Here is a 22,920-nt window from a genome sequence, read left to right as displayed (position 1 = left end):
GCTGCTCGTTAGATCAGAACTCCCGCGGGTACAGCTCCTTGGCTGGCACTTCCCCCTTCCAGCCTGAACGCAGACACACCCTGCCTGGTTCTCCTCCCCGCTGAGAGCTGGGCCCAGGAGCGTCACACCCATCTCCGCCCAGCACCGTGTTTCAGAGGGGGCCCGCTCGGAACAGACGCTAGCGCGGCTCTGGGGGGAGGGGAAATGGAGTGCTGCAGATGGGTTTGATTCCAGAACGGTCAGGAAGGGGGAGGGGAGTTGAGGTGGGATGGGATGGGGGGAGAGCTGCAGATGGCACTTGCCGGGGACAAGGACAGAAATCCACGTCTGGGGAGGAGCTGCACGTTCTGAGAGCTTGCTAGAACTTCAGCTTCCCTTTGCGCTAGTGGTTCCCCGGGGGCTGGGCGAGCCTGTCCAGTCTCAGAGCCCGTTCAGCACACGGGACGTTCTGCAGCACGCAGGCTGCCAGGGTTAAACTGTGTAACTGCCCCTGGGTTGTTCCAGGCTTTGGGATCTCAATGGAGCTTTTCCCACTTGCTCCTTCCAGAGAGGTCTTCTCTCTCATCCCTGCCCTGCCAAACCTGGGGGGCAGCCAGGGGAAATCCCGTGTCACAGGGTGTCTGCTCACCGTTGGTCAAACCAAACTAGGGGGAGGGGGGAGGAAGTGGTTTCAAGATCCTGATCCGGATTTGTGGCTTCATCCCATCACTGCTCTTACCCGCTGGCCGGGATTAGATTAAAAAAGCAAAGAACAGGAATAAAACACACACAGGACGCTCAACCCCCTGGTGCAATCTCAGGGATTCGGGGGAAGCAACGTCCATTTCGCCCGAATTCCCCCAAACGTTCTCCTGTCCCTGGCACAAGTGTCAGAAAAGTGCCCACTGAAACAGAGGGAATGAAAGAGCGCGTGAAGCTTTCATTGGATAGAGCCATTTAACTTCACACCTTGTGCCAGGCAGTCACACCTCCAGCACCGGGAATGCCCCGGCAGCAAGTGAGAGACCTCAGGGCTCATTTCGGAGCGGTTTCAATGTACCTGGGCCGGGGTCTGCAGGGATCTCGCTCTCCTCTGAACGACCCCGATCTCCGACACACGGCTCCTCCCCTCGTTCAATCCGGGACAGGAGGTCAGGTTTGGAGATGGCGTAGTCTGCAGATGGAGAGAGACGCTCCAGTGTTTGAGTCACACAGTAGGATGCTCATTACAGATCATGATCAGTGGTTTTAAATACCCAACCCCCGACTGCTGGGGGTGACAGGCGATGTGAAGAGACGCTGCACAGTTACAGGGATACCTGCCCCGGGGGGGCGTGTTCCTCTGATGGGTGGGGCTCTCTGATTCTTCCCAAGGGAAGGGGCTGCCATGGGCACAGGAAGTATTAATCCACGTGCCTATTTATTAAGCACCAAGAAGCCGAGCAGGGAGCCACCCACAGAGGGGCAGAAGGGTTCATTTGGACACTATTTATACTACAATAGAGCCTGGGGGCGCTGGGGCTGTTCTCGGACACACAACGCACGGTTATGTCCTGAAACTCCAGGTGTAGGATCTTAGCCAAGGAAAACTTGGGGCGAACTGGGCAGTGCATTTGGGGTATCGAATGTGCGGTCCATGGTCAACCCTCGGGATTATTCTTTTCCTTCCTCCTAATTACATGATGTGTATTAGGGATGGAAATATTGGTTAAAAAAGTGAACCGATTAAATAATTACAATTATTTTGTTTAATTGGTTAACCAAGGTAGCGGGCCTGGGGCCAATCCGGCCAGGGCCAGGGAGCCCACCAGCCGGCTAGGTGCATCCCGGCCTGCACCAGTCTGCCCGATGCAGGGCCGCCAGGGTTACTGGATAACCTTTTACATCCATCCCTAATATGTATCAGGCTTTCCCCGCTGCTTTTCGGCTCTCCAGCTCTCTGTCCGCTAGGAAACGGTACGACTTGCGATTCCGCACTGGTGGTGCTGACTGTGGCCGCGTGGCCTCCCCTTGTGGAAGGGTGGGACCTCCTGGGGGTCTGGCACACTGAACGGGTCCTTCCAGGGGCCAGTTAAAGGCCGACGCATAGCACAGATCCTGTGAGTCTGACACCATTTGCATCTGTCTCAATGCAGCTGGCCTCTCAGAACCCGCTGGGGCAAAGGCGAGTGGCACTGTAATGGGGTGGCACCCTCGGCTCGGGAATACCCACTGGTTGAGTGCGCGTACGGCTGCAGTTTTTCCTCAATTTCCTCAGCTCACGGTGTCCCCCGTCGGCTGCTGCGCTTGTCAGATGGGTCTTCAGGACTCAGCCCAGATGCAAACGGACCCTTTCTAGGGTATTAGTCCAAGATGTCCTGCAGCCCTCCCCAGCTTCAGTCCTTTAACAGTCCACCCGGGCCCATCACAGGACCCCTCCGTTGACAATGCCTCTTTAGCTCTCCTCAGTCTGACCAAGAGGGCTGGGCTCAGTACCCTAGCCTGGCAGCTGATGCATGAAGGTTCCTGTTCTGGGATGGAGCAGCACCCCTAGGCCTTCCTCCCTGGAGACTCTTCACCTGACCTTTGGTCCTCTGACCCTGGCTCTCCAGCTGGGTCAGTCTCAGTTCAGCTCCGTTCTGGGGGGGCGGGGGGTGGGAATAACAGGCCCATGTACAGTTCCTTCCCTGGGCCTGTCTACACTCCCTTCTCTCAGGGCACAGCCACTTCCCCCAATGGCTGTTGGGGGACGGGGGAGATCTGGACCTGCCCTCTACTCCAGGTCCTAGCCCAGGGACCCTCTCAGTATCAGCCACATCCCTTTAACTACCTGCGTTTCCCTGGGCCACCTCTCCGTAGCCCGTCTTAATTGAGTTGTGGTAGCCAGCCAACAGCGATTCCCTCACTTCCCTGGTCCCTGCCAGCAACTGCCTGCCTTAGCCCTTACAGCCCCTCCAGCCAGCCAGGAGCACCTCTTGTTCCCCCAGTCCCTGCAAGCAGACTTCCCTGAGCTCAGTCCTGCCTGCAGTGAACTGTCCATGGTCCTGCTGCTCTTCCAGCCAGCGAGGAACCCAGGCTTCCCTCTTCCAGCTCCAGGCAGCAATTGACTGCTCCTCCTCTACTGCTCCCTTTTATATGGCCCTTCTGGCCCCTGATTGGCTGCTCCAACAGTCCCTCTGGTTGGCTGCTTCCCTTGCAGCCACTCTAGGCTGCAGGGGGCCTCCGGATCTAGTCCACCCTGTTACAGGTACCCCCACACACCAGCACTGAATTTGATCCACTATCTAGAGTTGGAACTGGATGGTCCGTGCAATTAGTGATAGGACATGGAATCTCTGGCAGCTGGCTGGGAAGTACCTGCGTAATGCGACTTGGGGTCTCCAGGCAGCCCAACTGCAGAAACCATCTTCTCAGTTAGAACTAGTAACTGGCCGTTCTAGCTGACAGGCCAAGGAGTGAGTGGGAATGAAGCTCCTAGATGAAATGGCGAGAACTCCAGTGCTACCAGCTACACCATGTCACTATGTTCACTTGGGACTGCAAAGGTTTCCATTAGCTCAAACACAACTTCTGTCTTCAGTCAGGAGATCTGACATTAACGCAACAGAGCTAGAGTTGGATGTGTAGAATATGCACAACTCAATACACCCACTATCTGGGCCATCAGTAGAAAGCACTGGAGGTGGAGCAATAAGGAATGTGTATTTTAATCTCTTTTTAAAATGCACCATCAGTCAAAGACATGCACGACAAGGATTTTACCTACTGATCAACCAGGAATCAAAAGAATTGGAGAATAAACTTGAGCTGGAGCCAACTCTACCTTCAGCAATTTCACAGCTTCTCGTAAGCGAGCGAAGAAAAAAGAATTACCCAGGGAGATCAGGGCCTCATAATTCCCCTTCATCATGTTCTTGTAAAGCTCCTTCTGCCATTCCTCTAAGCTCCCCCACTCCGGCTCGTTGAAATAGACGGAGACGTCATCGAACGTCACCGGCACCTGGAATCACAAGCGTTGCACACTCAGTACCTCCTGGGTCAACCCGACCTGTCGTGTGAATCAGGAGAGATGGGGAGGATCAATGTCGTCTGGCTATTATTGGAAAAATGATTAGAAATCAGACATCATAGCTAGACCTGCATGAGACTATGCTGCCCCCACCCCCGCACAGCTGGAAAGGAAAATCTGAATTTGGTCAGGTGGAGGGTAGAGCAGAGACTGCGTCCCCCTCTCCATCAATGCACGATGCGGCTCACCCCCAGGATCAGTGCTGGAGCTTCCAGCCCGCCCTCCAGGTACCAGGCAGCAGAGCTCAAATGCTGTTAGGGACTCCATGTCTGCAGCTGCACCCAGATCCCCCTTTCACAGGGGTGGCCCTTCCCGGGTCCTCAGCAGGTTTCAGGAACTGGGAAGATGCAATTGCGGAAGCAGTACTCTGAGTACTGATCCAAAGGGGACCATCTGGCCCCAGCGATTAACTGAGCTAGGAGGTCCCTGTGGAGCGACTCTTTGTTCAGGTTTTGCCTACAGAATTTGTTCTCAGAAGCTGCAAATACTGAGCAACATTCAAATTTAACCAAGGTCCCCGTTACACCATATGTGAGTGTCCCACACCTGATGTATGTAGCCTCAGAATAGGCCTGTGAGGCAGGGCAGTGCTGTTATGCCCATTGTACAGATGGGGAACTGAGGCACACACAGGCTAAGTGACTTGTCCCAGGACACGTAAGAAGCCTGGGACTGAGCGCAGGTCTCCTGAGTTCCAGCTCAGTGCCTTATCCCCTAGGCCGGCCTTCCTCCCCTGCAGAAATTTGAACACTGTACTCGGATATGAAGCCTGAGCGCTGATAGCTGTGCGCTGACGCCATGGAGTAACAGCGGGGAGGGAATGGGCCCAGTGCAGCCATGGTGTTCCTAACCAGTGGGATTTTAGGCACCATCACAAGGTTGGCATCACTCCCTTCGTCCAAACCATTTTAGGCCGGTGAATAAGGAACAGCCAACGCAGCGTCAGAGCAGCACGTCACAACACAATTCGCCTGTGCGCTATTGTAGCACGTTTCTGTAACATGGTTAGAACATACTCTGGTCCTTCCAGAAGAGATACGAGCAAACGCGCTCCAGCGTGCAGCCCTGACTGGGGAAATCTTGCTGCGGAGATGGAATGGCAACGGGAAAAGAAATCTTTCAATAGACTGACGAGAGAAAGAGGCCACGATTTTCAAAAGTGGAGGTCAAAGCATGGCCTGGTCTACACCTAAAACTTAGGTCGATCTAATTTCGTTGTTCAGGGGAAATTAATCCCAAAATCTCCACCTAAGACAAGAGGGGTTGCGAACCTGTGGGAGGAGGGGCACCTGCGAGCGTGTAACACACAGAAATGATGACACTGGGGAGAGAGAAAACCAGCAAGTAGCAGCCTGGGGGTCGGGAACATGGGTTGGTGTTGGACCCTAGAAACGCCTAGAGCGATTTTGGCTCTGGTGCTGGCTACAGAGGCTTGGGGCTATAAGCTAAGACGACACTCTTTTAGCCTTTGGTTCCTCTCCTGTGTTGGGAGAAGCTGGACTTTTACCTTCCTTGTAAATAAGCAGAATTCCATCAAAGAAAATACCATCAATACTGAATTCCAGCGGGAACACCCCCAGGGCCCGGCACTTTGACTGGCCGCGCAGGTCACAAAGGGCAATAGTTAGGCAATGAATAAATCCCCCGATTTTCCAGAGCGCCGAGCACCCGGCAACACCCGCGGACTCCAATGGGAGCGGCTGGCGCGCAGCACTTGGAGAATCGGGCCACTTATTCGTTGCCTAAATACGAAGGTAGGAACCCAGGTTTAGGCACCGACTCTGGAAAATCTCCGCACGTGATTCAGTTCTGCCCCTCGGCGCCAGCTGGGATATCGTTACCTGGGGGACCTCCCCCCTAGCGCCTGGGGGGAGTCTCAGGATCCAGAAGTTCCTGTTCTTCAGCAGGTTCTCCATGTTCTCCAGCCTCCTCTGCAGCCGTCCGTACCCCTGGATCAGAGTTCCCAGCGCGGCCCATTTACTCTCCAGCTGGCTTTCAAATTGCATCACTGTTTTCTCACAATCGACTAATTTCTTCTCTGCTGTCCCCACTCTCCTCTCCAGAGTCAGCAACCGCGTGGCATGGGAATCCACCGTCCTGTCCACAGCTTGGATTGCAGCTACTGCGGGCCACATGGAAAGCTTTGCTGGTTGCAGCTGGCTCTCTCTCTCAGAAGTCTGTGTGGGGTCGGAGCGGGATTGGAAAGGCATCGGGCGCTTTGACTCCGGGTCCCACTCTGGAGCCTGTTTGCAAGGACAGGAACGTAAGTGGAGCTGGGGGACTCGTTATTCCACAAACAAAACTCCACTTAAAAGGGACTGAGGCTGAGCAAGTGCGAGAAGCCCCAGAGAACCAGCCCTGAAAAGCCAGGAAAGGCCAGGGAGAGATGGCCAGAGCGGCACTTCCCAACCCCTTTGCTTCAGGGCCCATTGGTAAAAGTTGATGGCCTGGCGCAGCCCAGTAAATAGGCCCGGGGGGGGGGGGGGTGTTGAGAACTGCCTCAGGAAGGGGGCTCAGAGCCTGTGGGTGGGTGTGCAGAGCCCACCCCACACTCACCCTGCAGCAGCAGCTCCTGTCCTGCTCAGCTCCCTGCTCCAGGTGTCCTGACCTCCGGGGTCGCAGCGCCACTCAGGTTTGGCCCTGCCCCACTACAGGGGGCCAACTGGTCCAAATCTGTGGGAGTGGCCTTGTGACCTGGCTGGGCCAAACCCGAGCGGCACTGTGACCCCGAAGATCACAGTGCCCAGAGTGGGGAGTCGAGCCCAACCTGCGTCACGAGACTGGAGCTGCAGGAGCCACCGCATGGCCCTTTGAAACGTTCTGACCCTCCAACTTTGGGAAACCCTGGACTAGAGCATTGTCCGCTAACGCTCCTGCTCTGGCTGGTTTGGGGGGCTGTGCGCTAGGTCACATCTCCCTGCCGGTCTCCGCTGTAGAGGACTTTCCGCCCCAAGCTCTGCTTCCACTCACCAGTGCTGACGGGGATCTGGGTCCCCTGGAGATGCAGATATAGTAACACTATGAATCGGGTGTAAAGCCGTGACAGTTCCTGCTGCGTCTCCTGACTGAAACGGGCACTGTCAAGGTTTTTATACTAAATATTCCACCGGAGATCTTCCTGCTGCTGCCTGAAACCCATCCCCACCCACACAGGGCCGTGCAGCCAAGATGGAGGTAACGCTTACACTCTGAAGGCCGCATCCTGGGAAGAGCCGAGCACCTCCGGAAAGGTGAAGCTTTGTCAGTACTTCTCAGGAGATGTGCAGCACCTTGTCGCAGGATCAGGTCTTGCCGTAAGATACAGCATAATGAAAGGTGGCAACGAGTATTTGGAATTGTGTGTGTCTTGTGGTAAGAGACCCAGACATGGCCCAGACACCTCTGTGCCCGGTGCTGTTCAAACACAATATGATCAAACTGTTCTGTGTTTGCAGGGCACCTGGCACAGAGGGGTCCTGGGCCCTGACGGGGGCTCTTAGCCATTACCACAATACACACAAATAATGTTTTCAATTGATGTTATCTGCTTTGTCTTCCCTTCCTTCCCTGCCTGCCCCTCCCTGCTCACTCCCACTTCAAATACTTGTTACTCTGTGGGACGAGGGAGGGGTTGCTATAGGACTGGGGCCCTAAGAAGTAGAACAGGGGTTCTCAAACTGGGGGTTACGACCCCTCAGGGGGTCACGAGGTTATTATGCGGGGGGGAGGGGTCACCAGCTGTCAGCCTCCACCCCAAACCCTGCTTTGCCTCCAGCATTTATAATGGTATTAAATATATAAAAAGTGTTTTTAATTTATAAGGGGGGTGGGGGTCGCACTCAGAGGCTTGCTCTGTGAAAGGGGTCACCAGTACAAAAGTTTGAGAACCACTGAAGTAGAGTATACACCTTGCTCCCTAGCTCAGGGATGAGCAGTTTCACACCCCATCCATTGCTCTCGGCCCTGCTGCCATTAAATACACCCCATTGCTGACAGGCTCCGGCAGCCTGGACTGACTTCCCAGGCCTCCGTGTGTGGGGGCCCTGAATGGAGAGACCTTGCCCCGCTTCCCAGAGGTTCCTGACACTGGGCCCCACACACTGAGGCGCAGGAAGTCAGCGAAAGCCTCTGGCAATGCTGGGCCAGGGAACAGGGCGCTTCTCTCCAGCTCCAACTGACAATCAGACCCCAAACCGCCAGGCTGGAGGGGCTGGAGAGACAGTTTCCAAGCCCTGCCCCGGACAGCAGGACCCAGCCCCCAGGGAACTCAGAACTACGCGCCTCAAAGCACGAGAGGGCACCAAAGCCAGGACCAGTTTAACTCCTCTCCCCGTTCACACACCCTGGAGCTAGAGACCATGCTGATAAAATTTGCAGATGACACCAGGCTAGGAGAGGTTGCAAGCACCTTGGAGGGCAGATTTAAAACTCAAACTGACCATGACAAATCAGAGAATAGTATCAGAGGGGTAGCCGTGTTAGTCTGGATCTGTGAAAAGCAACAGAGAGCCCTGTGGCACCTTTAAGACTAACAGATGTATTGGGAGCATAAGCTTTGGTGGGTGAACGTCCACTTCGTCAGACGCATGGGTCTGAATTCAACAAGCTGAAATTCAATAGAGACAAGTGCAAAGCACTCCACTTAGGAAAGAAAAATCAAATGCACAGCTACAAATTGAGGACGGACTGGCTGGGGGGCCGGGCTGCTGAAAAAGCTCTGGGGGTTCCAGTTGACCACAAACTGAAGAGGAGGTAACAGAGGGTCCTGTGGCACAAACTGAAGAGGAGGTAACAGAGGGTCCTGTGGCACAAACTGAAGAGGAGGTGTCAGTGTGATGCAGCTGCAAAAAGGGCTCATCTGATTCCGGGGTGTGATAACAGGCGTGTTGTAAGTAAAACTGCTCGACACTGGGGAGCCCCAGCCAGGGGGAGCTCCCAGTTCAATTCTGGGCGCCAGGACTAAGGAAAGAGGTGGACACATTGGAAAGAGTCCAGAGGAAAGCGACAAAACCGATAAAAAAGTGTAGCCAACCTGGCCTGGGAAGAAGGGCTGCAAACACTGGGCACGTTTAGTGTCAAGAAGAGCGCGGAGGGGAGCCCGGCTCCGGCTCCCAGCGCTCCCGCTTAGGGTTGTTCGAGGAGCAGTTGTTCCCCCCTAGGGTGACCAGATGTCCCGATTTTATAGGGACAGTCCTGATTTTGGGGTTTTTTCTTATATAGGCTCCTATTACCCCCCACTCCCTGTCCTGATTTTTCACATTTGCTGTCTGGTCGCCCTATTCCCCCCCGTGGAGGCGGACAGGAGAGAACGGGCTCAGGGGCTCGTTGAGAGCCGCTTTGCACCCGGGGCTCTGGGCCAGGCCCCCGAGGGGGCTGTCGAGTCCCCCTCCCTGGAAACGTTTCAAAACGAGCTGGACAAAGTCCGGCCAGGGCTGGGCCAGGGTCACTGGGCCCGGCCTCCGCGCAGGGCGCTGCACCGACCCCCCATCGCCCCCGTATGTCTGTGACTCCATGAAAACCGGCGGGGATCACACTGCCCCCCGCCCGGCCGGGCAGCCCCGCGCTCCCCGCGGCCCGGCTCCCGGGGCCCAGGCCGGGCGGGGAGAAGCTCCCGGGGCCCGAGGCTCCCCCGCCCGCCGGGCCCTTACCTGGGCAGCGGCCCGCTCGGCCATGGCCCCCCCGGGCGGGGCTTCTCCAGCGGGCCCGGCCCGGCCCGGCCGAGCTCCGCTCCCGCTCCGGGCTGGGCAGAGTCCCGGCGCCGCCTCGCCTCGCCTCGCCACGGGCCGGCCCCGCTGCCGGGCGGAGCAGAGCGAGCGCCGCCGGGAGGGAGGGAGCCGCGGCCTGGCTGCCGGGGCCCGGGAGCGGCGGGGGGGAGCCGCGGCCTGGCTGCCGGGGAGTCGGGTTTCCGCGCGGCCCAGGACGCGGCTTCCAGGCTCTGCCCCCGGCCTGAGCTGGGCCCGCCCCGGCCGCGCGTGCCCGGAGCCCCGATCCAGCAGCCGGGGGCGCTGCGGCAGCACCCAGGGCCGGGCCGGGTTTTCTTCCCCTTGAGAAACAGGAGGGAAGCCGGGCTCTGCATTGGCCTGGTTTGCTTTTAACCGCCACCGCCCTCCCCCGGGTTCCTGTTCCCCTGAACCCCGGGCCGCTCCCCGCACTGGGGCCAGCGGGACCAGCTGCCCGGTTTTATAGGGACAGTCCCACTGTTTGGGTCTTATATAGGCTCCTATTACCCCCCACCCCGTCCCCATTGTTCACATGTGCTGGGTGGTCACCCTAAGCGGGCCTGAGGCCAGATCTGCCAGGCAATGCCCTGGGGCCCGGGCTGCAGCTGGGAGCCGGCTAGAAACCCAACTCCCACCCCGCCATCAGCCACTTGCCCCGGATCCGAACCATTGCTCCAGGAGGGGAAAATCTCCCCCTCCATTGCCAGGCCCCTGAGCCATGGGGCTGGCCTGGAAAAGCAGCTTCTGGGAAGAGCCTGGCCCAATGCGAGGAGCGGAAGCTGGCCCTGCCCGTGAGAGGAAAGGCACAGAGAGGAGAACACCTCAGGAAGGATAAGGCTCTTTGGCCCCAACATGGCAGTAAAATAAAGGAAACGAATATCTGAATGTTCCTGCCCCACCTGCTAAATGCTAACCCCAGTGCAGGCCTGTGTGGGGAGGGCCGTCCCTAAGCCCCGTCCGTCACAGCCCTGCCCTAGGGCCCAATAATCATTCCCACCAGCCCCACTCCCCAAGCGGCATGAGACTCAGGGCCCCCAGCTTCTGCAGAGACACAAATTCCCACTTGGTGAGGCTGGCAGCCTTGGCCGGTCACAGCCACGGCAGGACACACACAGGCTGGGATGCTGCACAAGGAAGCCAGCTCCCGGCTCTACCTCAGTTAACAAGGAGCCAGAGGAAGGGCTGAGAGGGCTTCACATCACCAACAGGCTATTTTCCAGCCTTCCCTAGCCCCTCCCAGCATTCGTTTGACAGTCCCCCACCTGTGACACTCCTGCTCTCACACGGATTTTATCCATCAACATGCGGCACACAAACATGCCTCCTTTTGGGCTGGGACTGTTACCAGCTCAGTAAAATGGCACCTGGTCAGTACTGGATGGAAGACCAGACCTCCAAGGAAAGGCAGGAGGCTGCAGGCATGACAGCAATAGCGTGTGTAGTTTTACTTGGGGGGCTGTATTCTGTTCTATACAGGTTCTCGCCCCACACTCCTCCCCAGAGCATTGGAGCACCTCCCGGCCGTGCATTAAACACTGTGACTAAGAGCTGGGCCATTTGTTCTCTCCCCAGGGGGAGCAGTGTTTGCAGGAGCGTCCAGGCTGGATACACACCCAGCTCTGTGGTTATCTCAGAGAAGGCAAGGTCTAAAAACTGCCCCAAGCACATCTACATGGCCCCGCAGGTCAGACGACCGGGGTAGATGCTGCAGTGTGCCCCACAAACGTTGCACTGCACCCGCCCTGTGTAGACCCTGCAAGTGCAAACTAAGAAGGTCTTTAGTTCACATGACCAGAGGTGGACTACATTAATGTGAACTAGGTCACTTTCCGTCCGCACTCGTAGGATAATCACAGTGCGGCACTACAGTTTACACCCCTGTAGTCCAAACTGCAGGGCCGTGTAGACGAGCCTTTAGAGCAGAGGCTGGTGAGGTTTGTGATAGGCCTCAGCTCTGATGGGAGTTTATTCCATAGTCTGGGACTTTGTCTTTAGTTTATGTAATGATGGTGAGGCAAGATGGCCACCGTGCTCCACGCCAGAGATGGCAGCATTTACATAGAGTATTAAATGTCTACTATCCATGCACTATAAAACATCGAGGGAGCCTTAAAAATCACTCTGAAATCACTAAGTGAACACCAAATACAGGGAATTCCTTTGTCCTAACAATATCAAGTGTTTCAAAAGGAATGCTTTATAAACGTTACAGCACACTAGCGAACATTTCACTGCCGGTTCAGGGTCCAATACCGCTAGCCCTGGCCTACAGTTCACTGAAGGCAAGGTGAACGCAGTACCTGCAGGATCAGGCTTTCATTTCTTCTTCATTGGTTCCTTTTTCTGTGTTCGCAACGCTTTCATTGTAAAGAGATACCAGCCTGTAAGTCTCCCCCCACTGCCAACCCGTTCTCCACGGACTAGCCTGCTGGTTATACTCGGGCGCTCAGCGGATCCTGTTCTCCCAGGTGACATGTCAGAGTCCGCTGATGTCTAAAGTGTTCGGAGCACTCGGGGGCTCTCTCAAGTGGACCCGCCAATGCTCACGGAGGTGCTGCTTCCGTGTGAAGTTTTTGACGCACTCCGTGCACTGGTAGGGGCGCTCCCCAGTGTGAACACGCTGGTGCCCCAGGAGATGGTGCTTCTGTGAGAAGCGTTTGGGGCACTGGGTGCAGTGATACGGCTTCTCGCCCGTGTGGATCTGCTGGTGCTTCAGGAGATGGTGCGTGCGGCTGAAGCTCTTGCCACACTCCTTGCAGTGGTAGGGCCGCTCCCCGGTGTGGATCCTGTAGTGGTTGGTGAGCTTGGATTTATCCGTGAAGCTCTTCTCGCATGCTGGGCATTTATAGGGTCTCTCCCCCGTGTGGCTCATCTGGTGTCGGATGAGGTGGGAAGAGCGACTGAAGCATTTCTCACAGTATGGACAGATAAGGGGCCCGTGGCACTTCTCGGCGTGGGTTCTCTGGTGTATGAGGAGGTTGATGTGCAGCTGAAAGCTTTTCCTGCACTCTGTGCACACGTACAGCCGCTCTCCTGCCTGCAGGAGATGAGGATTGCTTAGGCTGGAGTTCAGACTGAAGCTGCTATCGCACTCCGTGCTTGGACAGCATCTGCCTCTTGCCGGGTCAGACTGGAGACTGAGCATCTGTGGCACGCTTTGCTGATGGTCTGGCAAGCTGCCGGCTCCCTCGCCTGCCTGGACTCTCTGGTGCAGCAGGTACTGCTGCTTGTGACTGAGGCCCTTGGCACATTTCGGATAGTCATAGGGTCCTGCTCTGGTGTGACTCCTCTGGTGAATGATAAGGCTTTTCTTTAGCCTAAAGCCTTTCCCGCACTCGGCACACTTATTAGGCCTGTCTTTGGCAGACTTTCTCTGGTGAATGGCGACTGGCTTGTTGTTGCTGAAACATCTTTCAAGCTGAGCTGGTCCTCTCCTTCCGGGGTGGTTCTTCAGTTGTGATACTGCACCGCACCAACCCTCCTCAGGACCCTGCCCAACGTCCTCCTGGGACGTTCCTGTTAACGTTCCAAGTGCTTCCAGGATGGCAGGGCGTTCCTCTTGCTCAGTTTTGATCAGGATCCCATAATCTAATGGATAGGAGAGAGAGAGCTCTTATTTCAGCCTTGTTATTCATGGCTATTATTTGTTAGCTGCCTTCCCTGCGTGCACCAAAGTTTTCAAAACTGGGGGCCTAAGCTCACAGCCCCTAAATCCAGTTACACCTCTACCGAAAAGAGGCCCGATTTTCAGAGCCATGGAGCACACGCAGGCCCAGCTCCTGGTGCTCTGCTCATGGGAAAGCCCAGCCAGAGAAGAGGTTGCAGCAGCCAAAGCAGGAGGTGATCAAGGTGGGGAGAAAGGTTACAGCTGCAGGGGGAGCGAAGGAGGGAGGGATTTCTGAGGTGATGTAGAGACAAAAGGAGGAGAGAAGCTGGAATTCTCAGAAGACAATGGGGAAGGGAACAAGGGGAGCACCTCTTGGCTTCCAAACTTCCCTCCCTACTGCCCTCATTTCGGAGCCATCTGCGCCCCTAGCCGTGGCCGCCTCTCCTTCCCACAGCCAGGCCTCTCTCTTGCTTTGGAGGAGGGGTGGCGGGAGGTCCGTCATTTGCTTGTGCTGCCTCATCTACCTGTAACACTTTTCTCTCCCTCTTCTTTTTCTTCTAACCTCACCTGAGGATGTCAGCCTATTACCTTGGGTCTACAGTCAGCTGTAACCCCAATTCCCCGCCCCACACACACACACGTTACTGGACTCGATGCAGGAGTCGCTGGGTGGGATTCAATGGCCTGTGTTATGAGGAGGTCAAACTGGTCCCTTCTGGCTTTAAACTCTGCAGACTACAGCCTCCTTCCATCCTGTCCTCTGGGCACCGCGTCTGCAAGAGGACTCGCTTGCCTATCTGCCCCTCCAATACATGAGCCTGCCCCCCGTGCCCCCATGCTCCCACAATTTCCTGGGCTGTAAATTCTCTGCTTGGGCAAGAGTCTGCCCCCACTCTGTAGGGCGCTGCCTTTCCATTCACTCACTGGCAAGCAGAACTCACCTGGCCCGGGGTCCGTAGGCATTTCTCGCTCCTCCAAGGCTCCTGGATTCCTGACGCTTGGCTTTTCCTCTTGTACAATCCAGGATAAAATGTCAGGTTGGGAAATTGCATAATCTATGGAAAGAGACATTGGGGGCTGTTATGTTTTATTGACACTGACGGAGCCGACGTCTCAAACCAAATGTTTTTGGCCAAAGGAGAATAAAACAGCTGGGAGAAGATGGATTTGTCCCATGCAAGCCTGTCAGGGGTCCCAGGACACCAGGGGACTGGACGGCTCATATACAAAACAAGCATTAAGGCCTTGTCTCCGCTACAAATTCCTAGCCAGAACAGCTGAGGCCTCCCAGCGTAGAGGCAGCTTATCCCAACAGAAGGAGTTTTTCCTGTCAGTACGGTAACATCACCTCCCCAAATGACATTACTGTGCCGATCACCTACACTGGAGTCTTTGCCAGCACAGCTGTGTCAGCTGCCGGGGGGGGCAGCGGGGGAGCGGGGAATCACATCCATGACCAACCCAGCTATACGTACCGACAAAGCTTTGTAAGGCAGACCTTCCCTAGGCAGCTTCCCTGTTTACAAACCTCCTGAGAGCCCAGGGAGCTGTTTCGAGAACGGGTCGGCTCCAGGAAGAAATCAAGGCTCGCTGCTTTAAGAAAGTCCACGTGCCCCGGATGCCGGGCTCCAGAGTCAATGTGCCACCTTCTTCATCCCACCCCTCTATGCAATGGCAGCTGGGGGCCATAGGAAGATGGGCAGCATGGCAGGACCAATAGAGACACTTGGAGGGAATGGGAGATTTAGCATCTGACAGTTTCCTGTCAAACGGGAGGATGTCAGGAACCCAGGAGAGGCCCCAGACAGCACTACGAAAGAGAGGGCAGCATCCCAGTTCCCCCAGGCACTGTCACTGCAGCCGTCAGGGCCAGGCAGCTCCCTGAACTGGAACACAGCCATTTCAGCTTGTTCCCCGCCAGGTGGGCACCCAGGAGCCGCTGACTGCAGGGTTGGCAGCAGCATCTGAGCCAGCCCTGTTACAACGCTTAGTCGTCTTCAGATGAAAGACATTTCTGGTTTGTCATTTCCTGATACAGAGAAGGGGTGGGGCCTGCACCTGACACCACGGACAACCAGCCACCGGCTGAAGGAAATCATTTTCAGATGGGTTTCTAGGGTATTTAATAATGTTGAAAGAACAGTTCTTCTGACCCACATCCTACTGTTGCTCCTGTCTCCCCTCTTTTCCCATCTGCATCCATCTGTCTGAGAACACACGGAAGGAAGAGAAATTGGCCCTTTTTAAACTGGCGTCTAAACAGGAAGCCTGGAATCACCCTATGGGAACTGGCCACTAATCCCATTTTACCTGGTGTCTGCCTCGGCCAAGAGGCTTTGAATCTAGTCAGCTGGGCAATACTGTGATATTTCTTCCCGGCTCCTGGCTCAGATCCGTTCTGAGGCATGAAGCTCAAGAGTGCCCAGAACATTTAACATCTAGATTTCTTAGCTTCTAAACTTTGTAGAGTAACAGGACTTAGGGAAGTGAAGCATGTCTCACCTGGTATCAAACAGCAGTCCACCTTTAATATCTAAGGCAGTATTAGGGAATGGAGACTTTACATCCAATGTAATCTACTGACTTTTTTAATGCTTAGAAGGCTTAAACAGAAATCATTTTAATTAAAAAACTCCTAATCAAAAGTTAGTCACTGTCCATCTGCTTTCTTCTACCCACCCATTTCTAAGGTCCCTAGTGTCTGCCTGTATCTGCAAAATATTTAGGAGTAGAAAGACACAGAAAGTAGACACCATATCAATCAACCAATTCACTTCTCTCTCACACTAATGCTCTGAAATACGTTTTATAACCAGGGCCGGCTTTAGGCCAATTCCACCAATTCCCCCGAATCGGGCCCCGCGCCTAAGAGGGCCCCGCGCCCAGTGGCAGAGCCGCTGGTGTGGGGGCAAGTGGCCGAGAATCCCTTCCCTGGCTAGAGGCTCCTTTTTAATTTTTACTCACCCGGCAGCGCTCCGGATCTTCAGCGGCACTTCGGCGGCGGGTCCTTCACTCGCTCCGGGTCTTCGGCAGCACTTCAGCGGCAGGTCCTTCAGTGCCACCGAAGACCCGGAGCGAGTGAAGGACCCACCGCCGAAGACTAGGAGCGCCGCCCGGTGAGTACAAGCCCCACGTGTTTGTTTACGTGGGGTTTTTTTTTTTAGTCATCCCTGCTGGGGCCCCGTCAAAACTGTTCGAATCGGGCCCCGCACTTCCTAAAGCCGGCCCTGTTTATAACAATGAAGAATTAAAAGATCAACACTAGACAATACACTAGAAAGAACAATTCTGCACTGGCCTCGATGGGTAGGCTAATAAAGGCTCAACAGAGTAGAGATAAAGACGTTCTAGGACTTTACTGCTGTGCCTGTTATCTTTTTGTAGGAGATACCGTAACAGCCTAGAAGTCACCTGTGGCGATTACCATGTGTGTAAACGAAATGATAATTTGTGCAGGCTACAGAAATAATCTCAAACTAGAGAGACGATTACTGCAGGAGGGCATGTTCCGGTTACGGGGAAATCAAACATCTGAACTGATGGGGCTGCAGTTTCTGAGCGGTAACCAAGAGTCTCTGCATCCTTTGTCTTACCCAGTTAATTTTGCATCTTTATCTTGGAAGGTCTGTGAATTCCTTGCCATCAAGTCATGGGCCATGCTGGAGTCAGTAATGAAGTGTGCATGCTCTAGGCTTATTTTACTGCCAGGAGGATGTTTGCTTGGACTGCCTGCTCAGCACTAGATCCCTAGTTATTGAGTGGCTCCTTGTTTATACGCCAAGTTTAGAAGGTTATCTCTGCTGTCTGGCATTTGCATGGGCACTGTCCTGGCTATGCGCACACACACTCAAATTCCACTGCTGTATTTTTTTAAATCAAGTCTTCCTGGTGTGAGGTGGAGATTCACTCACCTCTGACCCCTTCTCCATTGAGAGAATGAAGCATCACAAGAATGACCCCTGGCTTTAGGTTTTGCTCTTAGCAGCAGAATTCCATCTTTTAGAGGAGGCACAGGGGGGCCTCCCATTTGAGAAAAAAGTCCAAAGACACATCATATATTCCGTAGGAGCTCAGTGGGGATGCACTGTGCAGCTCCTCCTTAGCCCGCACCCCAGGGCCACGCAGAGCTGCTTTCACAGCTAGGACTTTGTCCAGAACTCACAAGATGGACATCACAGAAAAGAAACATTCAGAACTTCGCAGCTTCAGTCGTTTGTTCAAGCTTAATTTTATTATTATTAATAATCAAGCATCTACTGCCGTCAATTTACCCGGCACTTAGAGACAGAGACAGGTTCCCTGCCCAGGAGGGCTCACAGTCTAAACAGCACAAGTTTAAAAGGGAAATAAGGGGGTTAAGTGAAGTAATTAAAAAAACAGACACCGAAGAACGGGCTAGTATACGCGTACTGGACAAAATCAGGAGTGTTCCTCCACCTACCACAGGCCCTATGTTGCTAAATGCGAAGAGAGATTCTCCTTTTGCACATGTGGCAGGGCCCTGTGTTTCTGGAAGATCTGCGCTCTAGCCCTGCTGTGCTCGGGTGGGTCAGGATGGCCATGGTGTGCAGCAATTTGGCACAGGTGAAGCCTGAGGTGCTCCTGGATTAGTACACTTGGAAAAATGAATACACACACAGAGACCAACAAGAGACCTGATCACAACCCTCAGAGCCACTGGGAAATCAAAGAACTCACCAATGCTGGGAAAAATAAACTTCTCAACTAAAAATCCAACACAGTATATTAAATACGAACTCCCAGCTGTACAAGGACTAAAACAGTCATGAACTGGTTTTAAAAAAAACTCTACTCAGGTTCATTGGGTTTAAACCCAGCTTGGCTTGGGAGTGCGGATGGGCCCAAATCGGGTTAGGTAGGGAGTGGGGAAAAGGCCCTGTAAATTATGCTCCCATAATGGTTACTGTCCAAATTCAGCGCCCTTCTGGAGTTTGCCTTTATTTAAATGACCGAACAAGACCTTACGGCAGGATTGTACTGAAACAAAGACCTTAGCCCAGCCCTCAAAGTCAATCACCAGCCAATCTCTCTCCTGCGAAACTGTATTAAGGCTTCTCCCTGCAGGTCCCCCTTTAGCTCTCTCTTCCTTAAAGGCCCACAGCCTTTGATGTTCCCAAATGGAGCTAATGAGACCCACCCGGGTCTGACTGCCAGACTGAGTCAGTGGAACAGCTCTGCCCCTCCATGAGGGGCCACAGTCCTAACAACCAGACACCAGTTACAGGCCCAAACTGGAACCCAGGAGAGGACAATATAGTTTCTAACCCTGGATTAATATGATGTGACCAACTAAAACAGGTTTCAAACCACTTCAGGTAGCAGTTTTCGCCCCAGTGTAGCTGAGATCTAAACATTTAGACAATGTACCAAATAAATAAGTGTTACCAAGCTGTGTGAGTTTAACAGTCCCGGAGTATGGCAAGCCCTGATTCCCAAAAATGAGAGTAAAAGAACTGAGAGGAGAATAAGAGAAGCAGATACACCATGAGCTGCACAGAAAGGAAACAAACAAAATACTGTGCAGACAGGAAAAATACTGACCAGATAATAAATAAACAGAAATATTATGATACAGCTACCAGGAAAAAGAGGGCAATCAAGACAGTAATTCACTGCAATATGAAATTCAGCAAGCGTTTGAGTGTAGTGAAAGTACTGTCTCCGGCTAACAATTTGTTTTTCTATTCAATTGCATTGTTTGTGTCTTAAACAGAGGTATAAAAGGAAACCTTGCGAATGCGCTCTCGCCTGCAGATGTACTCATGTGCGATGAGTCTTGGACCAAATTCTGATCACAACTACTGCAGCATAAGTCTGGAATTACTCCAGAGTCTTCAGTGGGTTCCCCCAGATTTACAGTGTCATTTAGAAAGAATTTGGCCCAACTGACAGCACAGAGAAGTCAGTTTCAGTGCTAGAGAAGGAGTTGGATGGATAGTTCTAGGGAACTTGGCAGCTGCAGAGCAAACTTCCTCGGTCTGCCCTGTTCATATGCCTCATCACTGCCCTACCCCTAGCAACCAACTCCCATTCCCTGGCATCTGCCCAGAGACGGTCAGCAAGGGTATCACTCAGTGCCCCGTGTGCGTGTGTATACTTTTAGTAACCTGTAGACCGTTTGGGGCATGTACAACATGTGACTAACTTATGGAACTGACTGCTGCAGGATATCATCGAGGGGAGTAGCTTGCATATTGCCAATTCCAGACAAATAGCAGACATTCCCGAGAAACATATTTAGTTATCACTTCAATTAAGTGATTCAAGTCACTTGTTTTAAAACGTGGAGCATTTCACATTAAAAGTGAGCTACGAGATACCGCAACACACCACCACTCCAGCAAGAAGTCTGTGTGGCCCCTACCCTACAGTGTGCATCCTTTGGCGATAAATTGTCTGCACCAATGAGCACACGGCGACAGTACAGGGCCAAAGCACTGAGTGGGCCCTGGGTGAGCTAGAAGAAGATGTTGTCTAGCAAAGCGTCTCTCATGTTCTGCACGTTTAGACGGTTCCTCTCGCGGGTGTGGATTTTTTGGTGTTGCAGCAGATGCTGCTTTTGCGTAAAGCTTTTTGTGCACTCAGTGCATTGGTAGGGTCTCTCCCCCGTGTGGATCCTCTGGTGTCGAATCAGATCCGAGGGGTGACTGAAGTTCTTCCCGCAGTACGTGCACATTAACGACCCTCCACTCCTTCCCGTGTGCATTCTCTGATGCGTGATGAGGCTTTTCTTCTGAGAGAAGCACTCCTGGCACTTATTACACTTATAGGGTCTCTCTCGCACGTGGCTTTTCTGGTGCTGCCTGTAAGGTGATTTGACGTTGAAGCTTTTCGTGCATTTAGTGGCACTGTACGGCTTGTCCGCTGTCTGGATTCTGGGGTGGGATTTCAGGTGGTGATTCTGTTTGAAGCTTTCCTCACACTCCACAGAGCTGTAAGTGGCCCCTCCAGGGTGGATTCTCTGGTGCATCGTCAAGTGCTGCTTGTACACAAAGCTTTTCTCACACGCTGCAGGTTCGTAGCATCCCAGCTTCGTGTGACTTCTCTGGTGCATCGTGAGGCTCTTCTTCAGCCGAAAGCCTTTCCCACACTCAGCACACACGTGAGGTCTCTCACCTGGGCAGCTTCGCCGGTAAAAAGTCACAGCATTGCTTTCCCTGAAGCTTTCTTCCCCGGGCACTGACTCTACCGGCCTGTCCTTGACATGGTACCTTGGCTGCATTATTGAGCTGTCTGGACTATCCAAAGGCCTTCCCTCCCTGGGAATCCGGAACACAGTTTCTTCAGACAGTCCAGAGAACGTCCTTCGCAGCTGCAAGTGTTTGAGATGTTCCCCATGCTCCAGCACCTCAGTTTGGAACATGATTCCATTATCTGCTGGGATAAAACAAAAATAAAATACAGAAAATTTTATTTTGTCTGCTTGGGAATAAAGGAAACCTGTTAATCATTCCCCCGTCATTACAAACGCCCGTTACGGTCGGTTCTCCCAAGCAAACGAGCTAGAACAGTCCTGTGCAATAGTTTGTGTTTGCAGGAGGACAGGGTGAAAAGACAGATTCCAGCAGCGCTGAGCATCCGGCTCCCCTTGGAGACAATGAGCTCAACAGCAGTTTGTTTTCCTGTTTCAGACCTGGGAACACCAGACTGTTCCCAAGGCCACTGGAGAATCGGGGCGAAGCAGCTACATGTCCCCTCACAATCTAAGCTTTCATGTCTAAAGAGACAATGCATTTTACTGGCTGGAATTCCCCCCCAGTGCAGAAGACTCGCCCAACGCCCTTAAAGCCTTCACACAGCACTCTCGGCAGCTCCGCATCAGCTGTGCTTAGTATACAAATCAAACAGTGCATCCTCTGGCTACCAGCTCTGCAAACTCAGCCTGGGATCTGAGAGGCAAGCCGGGTTCTTCCTTATAGCACATCACCCCGAATCCCAAAGATTCTGCAGGCCGGCTCAGGTCTTTAGGGACGCCTTTACAACCTCCCTCGCCTTCAGTGGGCGTGCACAGGCGTAACGGACTATCCCTGTCACTGGAACCTAACGAACAATTCTGTTGATGATGCACGAGGAATCCAGCTCACTCCCTTTTAGGCTTTGAGTTGTAACCTGAACTTATTTTAGTCTCTCATGCCAGCAGACGTGAATGAGTAAACCTAAGAGCCGGCTGAGTACGACGGGGTCATGTTCACACACAGCTACAGAGTAGGTCTGGGCTTTAAGAGATGCTGGGAGCCCTGGGGAGCCCTTCTGCACCGGGTGAATTTCACCCTTTGGGAAGTGGTGTCAAGGGTTTTGCTGGCCACACTGGATATAGATTTAAACCAGTTTTTTAAAATATCCTCCTAACATTGTCCCGGCTGTTGCTGAACTCCTCACTCTGGCCTGCAGCCCAGGGTCACCGTTCCCTGGCTCCTATATATGGCAGAGGACTCTGTCTGTGGTGCCTTTTCACGGCAACGCAGACCACAGTTCTGCCAAAAGCTCTTCCTACGACCTTGGGGCCAGAGAATCCAACCTCTCTTCCTCCGCCTCGGGGACAGCGGCTGTCGCCCGCATCAACCGAGTTACAGTAGCATCTAAACAAGAGACTTTATACAAACGGGAGAGAAGTAGAAACAGAGAACAGCACTTAAACTTCACCTCGTCTAGCGGCGACTGTGGCTAGCCGCACTAGAGCAGGCTCGGAGACTTCGATAGTAAAGGGGGGAAATCGGTAGCTGTGGCTTTCCATGATAAAGCTCTCTCATAGCCTTGTCAGTCAGCACTGCTCATCCTTACAGCCACTGTCTGTCCAGCGGGCTCTCAAAACCATGCCCCTTGCCTCTGTTCTCTCCCTCAGGTTCGGTGCTCCCTGGAGGAGGCCCTCCGTCCATCCTCACAACCCCCGGCAGGGAGCCAGTCACACGCTCTTTAGAAGCCTCGGTTTGGGTTATTGTAGGTGTTGAGACCTCAGGAACATGAGACGTTCTCCACGTCACCACCACCGTCCCACAGCCATCGCCACATTACAGCATCTTTCACTAAGCTTCCTTTGCTCAAACTGTCTACGCTGCTGCTTCCTTCCCTATACAAATGGGTCAGCATCTTTCAGTCTTCAAAGGGAGTGGGCTCATTTCCAATGGCTCTTTGGATCCTGGGCACGCACCTTCCCCTTTGCTCCCTTGGGAGTATCTGCGCAGATGTCCTTCTCAGAAGAAGAAACATGAGCAGGCTAATCGTTTCCCATGCCTGGGCAGGACGACCACGGTCTGTGCACAAGGATCCCGTCACAATGGGTCAGACCACACAGAAGGTTTCATCGTCAGGACATTTGCCACAGTTCTCCAGTCACCTCTCATCTCCAAGCTGGCTTCACAATCTTCCCAGAACCCTGACAGGCTAATCCTCCAGGGAGACCAGGCCACGCCATCTGGCCATTCCAATCTGAGCATTTCATTCCGACGGGCTTGGCTATGAACCTGTGATACGGACCACAACCCAGCCAAAGGGCAGTGCACGAAGAGCAGTGCACGAAGAGCATCGATAAACAACAGCTATCGAGTCAGGGGGAGGAGTCCGACAGG

The 22,920-nt window shown here is 53.7% G+C and overlaps 2 protein-coding genes across 13 annotated transcripts in view; both read right to left on the bottom strand.

The window, feature by feature from the left end:
• Window positions 1-22,920, bottom strand: part of LOC135981879 (zinc finger protein 398-like) — a 41,449-nt gene that overhangs the window by 5,086 nt on the left and 13,443 nt on the right. The window contains exons 2-5 of one of the 4 annotated variants that reach the window (XM_065586627.1): window positions 9,655-9,778; window positions 5,869-6,270; window positions 3,832-3,958; window positions 1,040-1,153 (exon numbers count right to left, since the gene is read on the bottom strand). In XM_065586627.1, coding sequence (XP_065442699.1) covers window positions 1,040-1,153; window positions 3,832-3,958; window positions 5,869-6,270; window positions 9,655-9,678 — 667 coding nt within the window. In that variant the 5' untranslated portion in view covers window positions 9,679-9,778. Of the gene's footprint in view, window positions 1-1,039; window positions 1,154-3,831; window positions 3,959-5,868; window positions 6,271-7,212; window positions 8,460-9,654; window positions 9,792-12,026; window positions 12,167-22,920 lie in introns of those variants that run through there. The other 3 variants (XM_065586629.1, XM_065586630.1, XM_065586628.1) reach the window with 3 other exon arrangements.
• The window catches only part of LOC101939363 (zinc finger protein 777-like), a 74,613-nt gene continuing 63,593 nt past the window's right edge, over window positions 11,901-22,920 (bottom strand). For 4 of the 9 annotated variants that reach the window (XM_065586539.1, XM_065586540.1, XM_065586538.1 and 1 more), the window contains 2 exons: window positions 14,275-14,388; window positions 11,901-13,314 (listed from right to left, as the gene is read on the bottom strand). In XM_065586539.1, the coding sequence (XP_065442611.1) occupies window positions 12,203-13,314; window positions 14,275-14,388 (1,226 nt within the window). In that variant the 3' untranslated portion in view covers window positions 11,901-12,202. Of the gene's footprint in view, window positions 13,315-14,274; window positions 14,389-17,545; window positions 20,732-22,920 lie in introns of those variants that run through there. The other 5 variants (XM_065586545.1, XM_065586542.1, XM_065586547.1 and 2 more) reach the window with 2 other exon arrangements.

The sequence above is a fragment of the Chrysemys picta genome, chromosome 2 (assembly GCF_011386835.1).
Source record: "Chrysemys picta bellii isolate R12L10 chromosome 2, ASM1138683v2, whole genome shotgun sequence".
Classification (NCBI taxonomy): Eukaryota; Metazoa; Chordata; order Testudines; family Emydidae; genus Chrysemys; species Chrysemys picta.
Note: the sequence above shows the minus strand (reverse complement) of the source record. Positions and strands in the feature narration are given on the sequence as shown.